Source organism: Mixophyes fleayi, chromosome 4 (genome assembly GCF_038048845.1).
Source record: "Mixophyes fleayi isolate aMixFle1 chromosome 4, aMixFle1.hap1, whole genome shotgun sequence".
NCBI lineage: Eukaryota > Metazoa > Chordata > Amphibia > Anura > Limnodynastidae > Mixophyes > Mixophyes fleayi.
The window spans coordinates 39,071,950-39,087,821 of NC_134405.1; the positions used below are offsets into that span (position 1 = coordinate 39,071,950).

The 15,872-nt window shown below is 45.5% G+C and overlaps 1 protein-coding gene across 4 annotated transcripts; it reads right to left on the minus strand.

Moving 5' to 3' along the window:
- Positions 1-275: 275 nt before the first annotated feature.
- On the minus strand, positions 276-13,872 carry NACC1 (nucleus accumbens associated 1). Of its 4 annotated transcripts, XM_075206624.1 has the most exons (7): positions 13,656-13,728; positions 13,169-13,350; positions 9,011-9,914; positions 8,607-8,801; positions 7,388-7,493; positions 6,335-6,432; positions 276-6,050 (listed from the first exon to the last, which is right to left on the minus strand). In XM_075206624.1, the coding sequence occupies exons 3-7, from the start codon at positions 9,867-9,869 to the stop codon at positions 5,797-5,799; spliced, it is 1,512 nt and encodes a 503-aa protein (XP_075062725.1). In that variant the 5' UTR covers positions 9,870-9,914; positions 13,169-13,350; positions 13,656-13,728; the 3' UTR covers positions 276-5,796. The 4 variants fall into 4 exon arrangements, with proteins under 4 accessions (XP_075062725.1, XP_075062722.1, XP_075062723.1 ...); XM_075206621.1 differs by lacking the exon at positions 13,169-13,350 and having other exon boundaries at positions 13,656-13,872; XM_075206622.1 differs by lacking the exon at positions 13,169-13,350 and having other exon boundaries at positions 8,607-8,780; positions 13,656-13,870.
- Between the last annotated feature and the right edge of the window lie 2,000 nt (positions 13,873-15,872).

The following is a 15,872-nucleotide window of genomic DNA, read 5'->3' on the forward strand; positions in this document are numbered from 1 at the left end:
AGGCCTGGGTATGAACAGACACTGATCCCTGTGCCTGTTGCATTTTACATGGAGTGTGCCCAATGCTTACACACAGCTCTCGGAATGTGAAGTCCACTGGACTGATAATGAGAATTTGCAGTGGGACACCTCCAAAAATTGTATTTCATCAGAGTGGTAGATAGTTGCACCTTTAACCGTTCTCCAGTCAATGCTGAAATCTCTCCCCCCCCCCCCCACTACCCAAAAAGACAGACCTTTTTTCTATTTTTGTTAAAAATGTTTATTAATATCAGTTTTCTGACTTTTTTTTTTTCATTTATTTTTTGTATTCAGTAATGTGCAATGCTCCTGTCTCACAGTTAAGGGAACACACAGCGATATCTTGGCACTTAAAAGAGAGCAGAGGGGAGGGGACATGTAAAGTGAGCGATGTGGAAACTGCAAAAACTCCCCGCCCACTGCGTAGCGGACAGGCAGGCAGGGAATATCTGTCAAGCATCTGCGATTCACAATCAAGAATGTGCAATTAGTAAGAAGTTTGTTATGGCAAAAGGAAAGTTGTTTTGTTTTTTTTAATGGTTATTTTGTTTTTTTACAGCTTCAATTATTCTCTACAGTTAAAAAATAAAAATTATATATATATATAAAAAAAAAAAATCACTGGCCATAGGGGGAAATAACAAACAGAGAAACATTTTCAAAAAAGCATGCAGCCCTCCTCTCTGCTAATGTATCATTCCAAAGTTTACCAGTCTGTCTGTGAAGATGCCTATTATATTGCCAGCTAACAAGGGAAGAGTCACTTTTTCCTTCATCAATATTATATTTTATAGGTTTGGTTAACACACGGGTAAGTCCATCCATGGCAGTGGTGCCATTTAATCGGAGAAACGTATTGATTTGGGGTGGATAAAAATGATAGGTGTAGTTACCACTCTCAGCCTGCAGGTGGTGCTCAGGCAACATGCAGCGGAACTACAAGTCCAAGCACACCCAGCCTATCTAAGGCCTGCAAGGCATGCTTGGAAATGTAGTTCCACGACAGGCTGACAACCTCTTGCTTATGGTGGGTTTCTGCTGCCTTACCACAGGTAAACGCATACAGCACCATCTAGAGTCTGTGAGAAGTTACTACACATTTACCAGCAATTGCTGTATTGAGCAGAAAGAAGGCCTATAAAATATACGTTTTAAAATACGTGAAATCTCCCTTCTAAAAATGACTACGGTAGAAATGTGATATGATTATTTATACTAAAAACGTGACAAGAACGAACAAAATTCTGCTTTAAAAAAAGTAAAAAAAAAAAAAAAGTGTACATACATATGTGCAACCAATGCACACTTATGTATGTACATAACACACTACGGATTCTGGAGGGCTGCCTCTTCAGTTCTCCATCCCCACCCCCAATGCCTGCAAAAATATTAATTCAAATATTTACATCCCGTTACAACCTACTTACAGAGAATCTCTACGTGGGAAGAGAGGTCACTATATATACACACAGGCACGTTGTCCATCCCGATGGCAGCTCTTGGATAAACACAACCGTCTCTGTATCCCGATATTAAGTTGGGGGCGTGCTAAACCCCATCAGATAGTGTTTATTTGTATTGCACACAAATTGGGGACTATACACAATGCTGTGAACTGTGAGGGGGATTATTTGGTCATTTCACATTGCCAAGTAGTAGGCTGGTTTACTTAGCAACCAGATCTCCCGATGAAATCAATGTAGTAACATTTAAAATTACAGTATTGTTTGTTTAGTAGGACAATTTCACTTGTCTAACCTAATTGGTACCATATAGTTTCCTCTCTACCCCTGGGTTTCCCTCTGTACAGGAGAATCTATATACTACAGGCGTTACAGACTCCCTACAGGATAGCTATACATATATTTACAAAATACACATGTACTCACATCCCTGGCAGGGGGCGCTGTGCAACGAGACTGTGGCTCCCCACCAAACTTTTTCACCCAAGTCTCTGCTACAAATACTAGGGGGTAATTTTAAATCGGGGAACATGGGACAAGGCTAAAAGTGGTCTGATGCCTATAAATGTACTATGTTAAAGGTGGATTTGGGAGAAGACAACTAAGCTGGATCAGTTTGTGTTGCTTCTAAAGTACATTAAACCCATTCCCTATGTGCTCTACCCAAGAAAACACAAGTGGAGGCAGAGGTTTGCTGGGCTGAACTGACGGCTGGGAGAATGCATCACTGGTGCCCACAACACTGATAGGCAGAATTCTCCGGAATATTGGTTCAGGCCACCAGACGGCTGCCTCCCTTATGTGTAGAACTGCACTCCAAACAGTTCTAGGGCAAGGAATCTATGACTTCACTACAGCAGAGTCCAATCACAGATTATCAAATAACGGTACAGTCACCGTATAAACCGATTAAAAAAAAAAACCAAAACACATTCGGGCAAACAAGTTCAGGAATCGTCCGCTATGTATCACACAGACCTCAATCGACCACAATACCCAATAAATATCAATCAAAGCATTATCGGACATGCTGGTAAATGTGTCCAGACAAAGACTACATATGCCAGCCCATGTCAGCTGCCATCTTCCAACAATTACAGGCTCCAATCATGCCAAAAGCGATCAGCCTAATGGTCGGTCCTCATCCAAAGTCACTGATCGAATGGAAGGATCGGCACTGGATTGTGGCGGTTTTAGACGTTCACCCTGAACTCGCTACACCCATGAATTACATACATGTTCTAAGACAAAAGGGAAGTGACCTGCAACATTGCACCCGTGACGGTAAACAGCAGCCAGGGCTACGTAAGATAGATAGGGCGGAACAGGAGGATCTATTGCAGAATATCTAGGGAGGTCTACATTCCATCTCGGAACACTCGCAACCGAAGTCATGTGACAGGAAAGAGTGGAGCTTGTATCATACACGCCGTCACAAAACAGTCTTGTACGTGGCAAAATAACCTACAAAAAAAATACACCCCCCCCCCCCCACCCGTTTCCATTCCTATATAGCAAAATACTACATGCAGAGGCCAAGCTGCTATATTTACATTAGTGTTAGTCCATTTCCAGTTTCATATGGTCTACAAACAATCTGAATTATCACTAGGGCCTCTATGTCGTCATCTCTGGCATATCGCCCTCATATTGCTCAACCACACAGATTATCCGCTAAGCAACTCACAAGCTTAGCCAACCCCTCCTCAACATCAAAAGTTCTTTACTTTTTAGAATCCTAACCCTTGCTTCCCCATAAAAACGTGTGCTAAGTTTACATTTAAAATATCAGTAAACAAAAATGTAAAACCTAGCCTTGGTTTCAGCTCTGCAAACTGTGTGCGCATTGTGATCTATTTAGTGAGTGTTCTCTGCTCTGCCTAAATTACACCTATATAACAGATTCATTTTACCTTTTATTGCTCATCTATCCCACAACATGAATCGTAATAAAACTCAACGACCAGATGATTAATGGTTGGACATGGGTACTCCCATGTAGTTACCTCTGTCTCCATCTATCATGTTATTAGACAATGTGGGGAGTTCACCCCGAACCATACACACAAACATAAATACATAAAATGATGCATTAAATGGACAAACAAAAAATCAGAGAATGATTTAGGCAACCTTATCTACCCCCCACCCAAAGACTTGAGAGTACACCTCCCACCGGGCCATGCAGGTCAGTTCCCTATGGTCTTAGACACTACGTATCCCAGACATCCACTACCAGAAGTCTTACAGCTAGGGGTATCAGATATACATAACACCCCCTTGTCTATAATAAAATAATGCGTCATTCACCTACCGTGTATATACAAATACACCCCCCCCCCCCCCCCCACTCACACACAGTACAGCTGTATATATAACTACATATACATTTGTGTGAAAATCACTAAAGTTACCTCTGTGCTTATGCAAATATAAAATCAGTAATGTGGTTATATGTATGTGTACATATATACACACACAGTATAACAGCATAAAAACATTGCTACATTACGGTGTATACACATGTGCGTGTCCATACACATGTACACACTGCGCCCAACCCCCCGCCCCCCCCACCGCAGCAGATTGTATAGGACAGGCATGGTCAACCCACGGCTCTCCATGTGTTGTCAAACTACAATCCCCAGCATGCTTTGCCAGTAGATAGCCAGCCGATTGCTGGCAGAACATGATGGGACTTGTAGTTTCACAAAACCTGGAGAGCCACAGGTTGGCCAGGCTTGCTATAGGAGTTACGACAGACAAGGTCACCTCTAGGCACAATCTTCTAAGCCAGGAATGAGCTGAAGCGCCTCACTGGCTGCTCAGTTCAGTAAACCATTCTGATTGGCACCGAGAGGAGCCAATCAGATGAACAATGCAGTTCATTCACACGAAGTATAGACCAATCCTCGCACAGCTGAAGAGTAAAACAGTCAGAGAGCTATCACAAAGACACACCTGTCCTTACATACCTATAATCTGCATGTAAATGCAGGACATGGGAGCCTACGTGAACCAGTTTAAAATGAATCACTGTTCATGATTATTGTTTAAACAGAATCCCAATTAAACCAGTACTTCTGGATATAAATATACCTTGTGCTAAAGTAGTAGCTTGACGTAAGAAAGATTTAGTAGTATGGAGGCTGAAAATAGCGAGCCTGGTAATGTGCATGACTCACACTAGAGGGCGCCCCAGCAGACTCCATTAGCCACGGGGACAGCGTTAAACACTCTCCCACTGCCATTTTGTGTGCGGAAGCCCAATATGCACGAGAACGCAGCCTATCAATTCACCAGGAACATTACCAAGGCTTGAGGTACTTCATTTGTCGCTGCCCCCTAGTGTAATGGGTTATTTCAGTCCACAAAATGGCAGCCTCCATTGTATGAGGGGACTTTATATAAAATAAAACATATAAAAAAATGGGTTTTTCTGAAGTAAGCAAAAACAAAACATTCTCAACACAGGGAGATATCAACTTACAGGACAGAACATATACATGTATGAGACAGCGGTATAGGAAGGATAATATTGTCCATTGCAACCTCTGCCTTCATTTTCTAGGACAAAAGCAGCTTAAAAAAAAAATCTGACTGGTTGCTATGGGCAACACCACCTTTTTATACCGTTACCTGTAGAACGTTCTAGTTTCATAAATCTCCCCCCCCAAGTTATCAGCATTCCGACACATACATACTCTCTCTGTAGCGACTTGAGGCGACCTCCAATTCTTTAACAAGGTGTTGGAGGGGAGGGAGGACTGATAAGATGTAGCGGAGTTCACTAAAAACAAAAGTCTCTCTCCCAGGAAGCAGGGGACGCAGGAGTTGGGTTATCAGAGGGCCAGTAAGATTACCGAGTTTCTACCCCCAGCTGCACTATAAAACGATGCAGATAATCTATTTACAACCTCAACGAGTGGAACCTTCATTCCATCTCTATGACCGCGACGTGCTGTATAATGATGCAGAGTATGTCTCTATACACTGATAATGAACGCGCTATATAATGATGCTGCGGATAACTGTATACTGGTAATGGACATGTGGCGCTGTATAAATGATACGGAGTACCTCATGCAGCGGTGTATAGTCATACTGCGTGCTTCCACGCCAGTTCATAGGTCGTGCAGCAGCGTACAGTCATAGCACCACCTCCTGCGGCAAACGGGTGATAGCCCATCTCCTGAGCGCCGTATTGTAATTCCTCCCCCTCGCAACAGAAAAAGGGGGAATGTGGGGGGAGGGGGGGGGGGGGGGAGGAGGAGGGTTATTTACATTTCTGGGGTGCATGACGCAGAAGGCATCAGGGCATTCCCTCGCCAGGCTCCCCATCGAAGCCGGTGCCGTGATCCCCACCGGTGGCGGCCCCCATCAGATCAGGCTCCATTTTACCGGTGTCATTAATAAAAGATGTGTAGGCGTCTCCTTCGGCCATCAGCAGCTTCAGTTTGGGGATCCAGCTCTTGCGCACCACACGGCGGGCGTTCGTACACATGTCCGCGGCGATGGCGTTCATCTCGCTTTCCTTGAAATTCGGGGCAAAATTCTGACAGTAGACTGAAAAAACACACAAACAAAATAAAGTGGTCATTGAAGAGCTGACATTATTTTTTTTTTTAAGTTTGTAATTTAATTTTGTGTAAAGCCTAAAGCAATGTTATGCCAGCAAACAAGAAAACCATTTCTACACCCTCCCACAAATTGCTTGGGAGAGGTTCCGCAAAGTAGTTTACGCAATATCTTCCAACTTACGGTAGGTCTAGCGAGCCACTCTCAACCTCCTTCCCCTGTCCCGATCGCAAATCCCACACCCGCCAATATTCCCAGGGAGTGATACTCACATTTCACCGCGTGCAACACTCTGCTGTCCAGAGGCTTCCTGCTGGGGTCATTAGTGGACGAGCGGATTCCTGTCCCGCAACTGTTCGCTAAAGTGTTTCTGAGGCAGAGGGAGAATTAGGAGTCCGTTAGTTACTATCAACATACATTTCCATACTCTGGCCCTCTGCCCCGCCCTCCCAATTATCTTCAAAAGGCCTATTTTATAGTTAGAACTCCTATCCTATGTCCAACTGTTGGCTAGGTACACTCTCTAGTGAAGTATCCAACTCTTACCTGTTATTGCCTAGTACCCAACTTCAGAGAGTCAGGTGTATGCAGCCCTCCTCCCACCACGGCATATGCCCAACGTCATTGGTTTGAAGTTCGGAGCACAAAAGAGAGGGCAAACCCTAAGATACTGAGGCATACGATGAGGTCATTGGGGCAGGCATTTGCAGAGGACATAGAGGGTATCTAACCAATGATTAAAGATGGGGCCTGGGTTTTATTGACAAAACACACCTTTTTGAGTCTACTATGCATATTTTATTTTTATTCCTCAAGTTTGTAAAGGTTAAAGTAAATCTACCAGCAGAAGCCGTATTGTCCTATGTATTATCAACAGCTGGCTGCACAAATAACCAGGAAAAAGACCCGGCACCGAGTAACTGCCCTGCATTCTGGAGGGGAACACAGCGAATTCTGGCTGTATATGGAAGGAGGAACATAGCCACACTCCATAGTAGCATATTTGGAACTCATTTTTTGGGACCCTTAACTAGAGCTGGTGGTAAGGAGACCATATACTGTCTAGATCTACACTGTATTGGATAGGGGGGAAAGCAAAGGAGACAACTGCGATGTTCATCAAGCTCACCTTACCAAACTTCTCAGGACAAAGGCTATTCACACACTTGATTTTATCAAAGGGGAACCACATTAATCCACCCCCTCGCCATTAATTTGCTCTTGTGACACCCAGATCTGCCTAAAAGTAGACAACCCTTTATAACGAGAGATACAAAGGAGGAGCGGGTTGTTTGCCTTCCTAATCAACCCGTCGCGTCTCTCACCTGTCGAAGAAAGAGGCCAGTAACCTGCGGAGCAAGACTTTATGGCGTGTCCCGGCACTGATATGACAGTTCATCAGCTGAGCGCGGGTGATGAACACGTTGGTTCCTGAAACGACAAGACAGAGTGGGGTAGGTAACGTGGGACTGCACATTTGCACTGGGTTAGTACATAGGTTATGGACACTTCCCAGACAAGCCTAGAAGGGACTATATACATACTGGCTATAGTAATGAGCTCCTGTGTTCTGGGTAGAGGCGCCATTAGTAAGTATAATATAGATTCCTCGGAATGTTGCAATAACGGCTAAGTGGCAGCACCGGGTGCGTGGTGGGTTGGCCAGTACACGGGATAGAAACTCATGAATACTTGATATCTCCAAAACAGATCCTTTAGAAAGCAAATAGTCACAGTGCCATATGTGTGGTCAACCTGCAAGCACAGGCACACTGGTCATTTCCCCTGTATAACAATTTGATTGTTGACCATCCGTCTGTGAATGATTTGGTTGGCCAAATCAGATCATTTTGTATTGTTTAAGCCCCACCTGCAGCTGTCCAATTTGATTGAAAGTTGTCTTCGAAAGCCAGTAAAGTCACTAATGGACATGAATATATATATATATATATATATATATATATATATATATATATATATAAATGGATGTGTATTATGTAGATAAATAATATACATGAAGTAACTGTGGGGTTTATACATTACGTGTCAAAGCATAGTTTAATGCTGGCTAGAAACGGACAAATAGTCCAGAGCTCTGAGCGAGAGGGTGACAAACTGGATAGACACGTAACTGGCCGTACTGGAAGAGATCTGACCAGTGGGTGCACTAGCCAAGCTGCTAGATCAGGTGTGATGGGATTAGGAGATGACCACTCACGCAGACCAACAGCATTCACCAACATGCCCTAGAATCGGATTATATTCTGCCTCACTTTAGGGCAAACTGGCCAATATGACAGTGCGTAGAGAGCTTACATGGAATTAGATAAATCATTTTCTGGACTTTTTTTTTTTTTACAGCTATAGGCAGGGGTAACAGCAAGAAGTCATAGACAGGCCGATGCACCTCCAAGTGGCTAGTCCAGCAAATAGCAGGTCAATAAGTAGACATGTGATGTCCAACTGGTGCGAGAGGATTGTGGTGTGAAACGCACCTATCTATAGGGAAGTTCAAGAGATTAGTGTTAGACGGGTTGAGCGTACCTGTCACTAGTTCTATCTTCTCTGCGGGGTCTCCTTCTTCGTACAGTTTTGGGTGGCAGCGGTTCCCGATCTGACTGATGAGCTCTGCGGGTAGGGTGGCCAGGTCTTGCTTGACACGGACACGATTCCTGGAGTCTGAGAAGACGGGGTCAGGCAGGGCCTCCACCTTCTCAGCTGGAGAAGTCAAACAATATTCTAATGACAAGAGCACAGGTATGCATTATATGTCACACAGCCGGGAGGGGCTGAAAAACACTCTGTGCGACACACACACTGCGGCATCCTGCAAAAACACACACTGCGACAAACCACACCTGAACTGCATTCATTCCATGGTGAACAGCTCTCACACTTTTACTTGTGCAAGTTACTGTCTAATAATACATGGACACACAGGGCCTTACCTGCTTGGTTGACGTTCATCATGCTGTACATGGTATACATATTGCAGATTTGACGGTATTGCTCCTCTGTTCCATCCTCTGTGACCTCTTCCTCTTCATCCTCCTCATTGTGGTATGACCCAGGGCTGTCACTTGTGTAGGCGCTGGACGTTCCTGGGCTAGTCCTCTCTGATCCCAATGGAGCCACTGCCCCCGAGGGCCCTCCAGCTGCTGGTTGGGAAAACCGTGGCACCTTCCTACTCGCTCCTCCGGCCTCTTTCTGTCCACCATCCCAGAGTCTCTTGGCCACTGGAGTACACTGCACTGCTTCAGACTCCTGGCTCTCGGTTTTCACCCGGGCTGCTCGGGACGTGGTGTAGGAAGAGGACGATGACAGAGAGGCTACTGCGGTGGCTGCCGCCGCAACCGCTGCAGCCGCCGCCGGACTTGGTGGCTCAGAGCTTGGAGTTTCTTCAGGGTGGAGACCTTGGGAGTCACAGCTAGGAGAGCTGACCTTCAGGAAGAACTCTGTCCCTTTCTCCATGATCTCTTGGATCTGCAGAAAGCCGGCTGTATACATGAGGAGAAACTGGTCTCCTACATTCATGCTCAGCCTCCCAGTGTAACAGAAGCTCAGGATCTGCTGAAAGGACTGTGGCTGGACAGACCCAGGCAGCTCCACCACTGGGTTCTTGCTGTTGTGGAACAGGTCTCTAAAATACGAGCTGCTGGCCGCCAGGACAGCCCGGTGGGCTTTGAATTGGTGTCCGCGGACCACCACGGAAACATCACAGTATAGCCCCTGGAGGCGCTGTTCATTTAGACACTCCAGGATACTGTTCCCAAAGTTGGGGATCTCCATTTGTAGAGTCTGAGACATGATGCAAACTGAAGGGTCAGATAGAGCGAGGGGAGGGTAGAGAGGCTGCGGATAAAAAAAAAAAAAAAAAATTTAAAAAAAAGTGTTACAGAGGAACTATAACGAAGATAATCAGACTGAAATGGTCTATTGATAACCCTAAGAGAGCTTATAACTAATATCATCCTTAAATCTATGATGAGCATGCTCCTATACCCCAACAGTATCTCCTCATGCCACAGCAGTGACGCCAACATACACACTGGGCCCACCAATACTCTTTCTCATGCCCATTCCAATCCTTGCCTACACTCTTCCGCCAACCTTTAATCCCATACGGTCACTCAGTCAATATCACAGTCACCCATCTCTAATTTGCTTCATTCTGTCTCTATTTTCACCATCATAACTATTTCAACTTTCATCATGCGTCCTCCTAACTAACTCTTGCTGCCTTTTCCTTATAAATTAAGCTACAAATGTCCAGTAGCATTTCTGAAGAGCAATCCAATTAAAGTTAGAGCAGTCCAAGTATGAGTGATAGGCATATGTCCTGTTGCAGTTCGGAGACTTGGTCAGCAACTGCCACCTATCACCCATTTATTTCTACCAGACTTCAAATAGCACTCTACCCCAACATCCATATCTTCCTTCTTAGGGCTCTACCATATCCCAATTTTCCCAGAACATTCCCTATTTCTTTTTTCACTGAAAAACATTCCCATTAATTGAGAATGTTAAACCACTCCAAACTAACAGAATATTTTATATTATATCATTTTTTACTACATCTGGCACCCAAAAGGAACTATGGGCTGACGTTTATGGTTTCAGCAAACTTCTGCTCACATGGATGTCCCAGTCTTGTTTCGATATTTTAGGAGCCTTTATCTTGCCATATTCAAAAACTCCACAAGTTTCTTCTCCCTCTCAGCACTGAAACATCTTCCAGCTACCCCCAATGTTTTCTCTGTCAATCTACATCAGATATCATTATCTCAGAGCCAAGTAAAAGGTAAACAGGGACACAAACACTCAGATGGCCAGTGTGTGCCAACCTCAGCTCCTCCCCATCTTTCTCCTGTATCAATAGTTACTCAAGTGAAATAAAGACTGTGTCTTAAATACACGAACAGAAAATCTGCGCAGTCAAATACAATTGGTTGGGTTCCTTTTTGGCAAGAACACAATCTAATGAGATCAACGTCTTAACTTCAAATGTCTTAAACTACTCCCTGTGTATACGACACAGTACTATGTAGCAGTGCTCTTCACAGTGTCTGCAGGAGGAAACACTGAGTAGTCACCTCTGTGTGTATGACATTCCCGTCCTCATAACTATGTAGCTGTGCTCCTCACAGTCTCTGTAGGAGGATATGCTTAGTGATCACCTGTGTGTATGTGACATTCGATCCTCCATTAATATGTAGCAGTGCTCCTCACAGTGTCTGTAGGAGGATATGCTTAGTGTTCACCTCTGTGTATATGCAAGATTTTAAATTAAAAGCCCTATGCTACGTACCAAAAACATATAAAACAAATAAGAGCCAGACAAACTGGCATAGCAGAGAAACAATTGCCATACTTCCTCTGTCTCCAGCACACCCCAGGACAGAGCCTTCTGGTGTGAGTGATCAGACTATACACAAATACATTTAAATAACAAAAGCTGGTAGTTCGCTATTGGGAGCAAACAGCAAAAAGTTTTCTCTAGGACTCTTATTTCTCCAAAAGACCACTGATCCAGCGCAACACAAGAATGGACTGAGTCAGGGTCAACAATAAACTGTGCAATTAAATCAGAAAGACCCCTAAAATACAAAGTTATTCAGTCATAAATGGCATCTTGTAACATTAACAATTCTATAGGCAAAATAATCCATCATAAAGTAAAACTCAATATACCATCTGTAATCTGATATATAAACACTTGCTATGCAACCAGGCCTTTGTTGTCTTATAACCCCGATTACAACATGTGTGATAAGGAGCTGCAGGGTAGGGAGGGCCATTAGATGGAATATACAGTGCTAATGCTTGCACACTGATATTATACCCAGTGTATGTATAAGAAAGGGTACTGGGGTGTAAACTACACTCTGTATGTTAGATGTATGGGTGATTAGTAGGAGGGGGTGGAGAACAGAGTGAGATGAGTACATAGCGCCCTATATATTAGTTGTAAAGAGGGCCGTCAGCGCCCTGTACACTAGATATATGAGGGGGAAGCCGGCAGCGCCCTGTACACTAGATATATGAGGGGGGAGCCGGCATCGCCCTGTACACTAGATATATGAGGGGGGAGACGGCATCGCCCTGTACACTAGATATATGAGGGGGGAGCCGGCAGCGCCCTGTACACTAGATATATGAGGGGGGAGCCGGCATCGCCCTGTACACTAGATATATGAGGGGGGAGCCGGCATCGCCCTGTACACTAGATATATGAGGGGGGAGCCGGCAGCGCCCTGTACACTAGATATATGAGGGGGGAGCCGGCATCGCCCTGTACACTAGATATATGAGGGGGGAGCCGGCATCGCCCTGTACACTAGATATATGAGGGGGGAGCCGGCAGCGCCCTGTACACTAGATATATGAGGGGGTAGCCGGCATCGCCCTGTACACTAGATATATGAGTGGAGAGCCGGCATCGCCCTGTACACTAGATATATGAGTGGAGAGCCGGCATCGCCCTGTACACTAGATATGAAGGGGAGCTGCCCGTGCCCTGTACACTAGATATAAGGGGGAGCTTCCCGTGCCCTGTACATTAGATACAATGGGGTGCTGCCTGTGCCCTGTATATTAGATATAAGGGGGAGCTGCCTGTGCCCTGTATATTAGATATAAGGGGGAGCTGCCTGTGCCCTGTATATTAGATATAAGGGGGAGCTGCCTGTGCCCTGTATATTAGATATAAGAGGGAGCTGCCTGTGCCCTGTATATTAGATATAAGGGGGAGCTGCCTGTGCCCTGTACATTAGATATAAGGGGGAGCTGCCTGTGCCCTGTACATTAGATACAAGGGGGTGCTGGCTGTGCCCTGTACATTAGATACAAGGGGGTGCTGGCTGTGCCCTGTATATTAGATATAATGGGTTATAGGGTATGATAGGGGGGCACTGGTCTGGTCTGTACAACAGATATGGAGTATCTGACATTATTCTGTATATCAGACCACGCTGGGTATAATTACATCACATACGTTGGGTGATATCGGTGTCTACAGACGAGCTCTCCTCTGAGGATGGGATAAATAAAGATGGCGGCTTGGGCTTACTCCTGCCAATCACACAGCATAAGGGGCAGTTACGTACCCGGTGTTCGGTCCTCCTGCTCTTACCGCGGTCCGCTCCCCCCGGTTACCGCTTCCGGTGCTCGGGTCTCAGCGACTCCAGGAGCAGCAGCGGCCATTCATCGCCAGCAAGGGGAGAGCCAGCGAAAGCCGATAAACCACAGCCAGGGGAGAGCCAACGAGTGTCGATCACACGGAGCAAGACTGGGAATAGATAGGCAGCCAAAATTAATAGAGCGCCGAGAACAACGAGCCAGACTGCGGGCAGGGGAGATAAGCAGAGCGCCGATATGAATGAGGCCGACTATAGTGATGAATATAGAGGAGTCTGTAGATAGAAACGGGATATATACGTGGAGCTGAGCGAAGGTGTGAGGGGAAAGGGAAGCGAATGGCGCGGTGGACAGAGGACGGCTGTGTGAATGGACGGGCTATAGGTATGTCTGCAACGTCCAGACGGCAGCACTCGGGTATACGGAAGATAGGAAGGCGCAGAGACCGCCACGTACCACGCACTCTATCCCGGCGTATGGAGAATCAGACGGACCGAAGCTCGGCAGACGGCTGCTCGGAGCCCCAGACTGTGGGTTACATAGGCAGGGGAGAGAGAACGAACACCGAAACATCAACCAGACAGACTACTTAGGAAGCTAAATAGAGCGCCGAGCGGGGCCAGCTCAGGACCCGCACTGGAGGGAAGCAAACCTACGGCCGAGATCATCGAGCAGACTACAGTCTCAGGAGGGAGGAGGAACGCCGAGCAATAGAGCAGACAATGGTCGAGATAGACAGGGCGGCCAATCTATCACAGAGTCACGGAGCAGACACCCAGGAGAGACAAATAGAGCATCGAGCTTCTAAGAATAGACAGAAAGGGAATGCAAACAAAGGCGTGAGAAGTCTACTGTCGAGTGATGGATGTAGACAACACTCCCAATGAATGTGCAGATCCAGGCTGGAAGCAATGGAGAAACACTGAATTCATTATACTTATCGTGGTCTCAGGGGTGTCATATCTTATGTATTACATAGACGCTGAGATTGCATATCCAATAGTAAATACCCTCATATTATAATTCTATGTTGTTTCTTCCATTTTAGAGGGATACTGAATATTTTACCCTTGTTTAAGGTTTTGTGTATGTTTGTGGGTCATAATAAAATCTGTATATTGGTGTATGTGCGTTTTATTTCTAACATTTTCCTTTTCCATATCATGGTAGCTACTTTCTTAAATGAAACTTATTATAATTATTCCTTTCCTTTATCACTATCACAAGGGACAGGGTCTGCCTCTCCTGTGATACTGCAGATAGGCTATCAGACAGCAACAATGCTCTCTAATAAGCTCAGGGAACGATCACTAAGGCCATTCATCTACTTCGGGCACCCCCCACCCCAAATTGGATAAATTTTCTAAATCAATCACCCTCATAATGTTCTACAGATACAATTTCTTGTAAGAAAGATCAATTTTTGTATTATGTTAATGAATTCGCCAAAACCACCTCATATGTAAGGAATTCTGCAGCTTTACCACCCTTATAGTAAAGAACTCCTTCCTATGCTTATGGTGAAACCGCCATTCTTCCATTCATAACCAATGACCCTTTGTCCTCTGTTTAGTCCTTTGTATGAAAATCTTATTGGAAAAATCTTTGTATTGATCTCTGATACACAGTAATTAGATCACTTCTAAAGCTGGGTACACACTACAGAATTTTCCACCAACTTTTTATGCCGATCGATTTTACATTCGATCGATGGTCCGATCGCTCGGTCCATGGACTGCATACACACTAGCCTTGTATTAGACGATAAAAGGAAGAGCGGCCGTCCCGTTAACGACATTTTACAGCCATGTTGTCGTGAGCAATGATTTCAATTTCGTACACACTGCAGCGACATTTGCGGGGCATGTAACAATATACCAATGACATTAGCCTAAAGGGGCAGAGCCTTCACTATAGTTAACACCCAAAACCGCATAAAAAGAGAAGGCAACACTGTCTCTTCATTCATTCCTATTTTTTAACCTACAATGGATACAGTAGAAGAAAAAGCAACTGCACTTTTCCTGCTTGCGGTGGCAAGAAGACTGCTGGTACGGAACCAAAGAAATAAGGATCTTGTTGGAGCAAAAAACGGTTTAAGAGGAGAGACACTTCTCCCAGTCCTCCAACCCCCGCCGCCTCTTCGCTACCTTTAACACTCTCCTGTCTCCCCCACCTCCCCCCCTCCCTTCCTCCTTATCTGCCACTGACTTCACCTCCTTTTTCTCCTCTAAAATCGCGGCCATCCGACTTGAAATCTCCTCCTCCACCCACTCTTCCGCCACCCCCCCCTCTCGCCCTTTCTCCCCCCCTCTCCCCCCAGCCACCAACTCCTTCTCTCCTTCCGCCCCACCTCGGGTGAGGAAGTCCACTCTCTCATTTCTTCTTCCCCCCCTTCTACCTGCCCCCAGGACCCCATCCCTTCTCACCTTCTTCGCTCCCTTTCCACCTCCACCTGCTCCCACCTCGCTCACCTCTTTAATCTGTCCCTCTCCACCGGCAACTTCCCCTCCGCCTTTAAACATGCTCTCGTCTCACCCATTCTCAAGAAACCCAATCTTGACCCCACTTCACTCTCTAATTACCGCCCCATTTCCCTTCTCCCATTTGCCTCCAAAATACTCGAGAGACTTGTCTGCAACCGTCTCTCCACCTACCTCTCTGAACACTCCC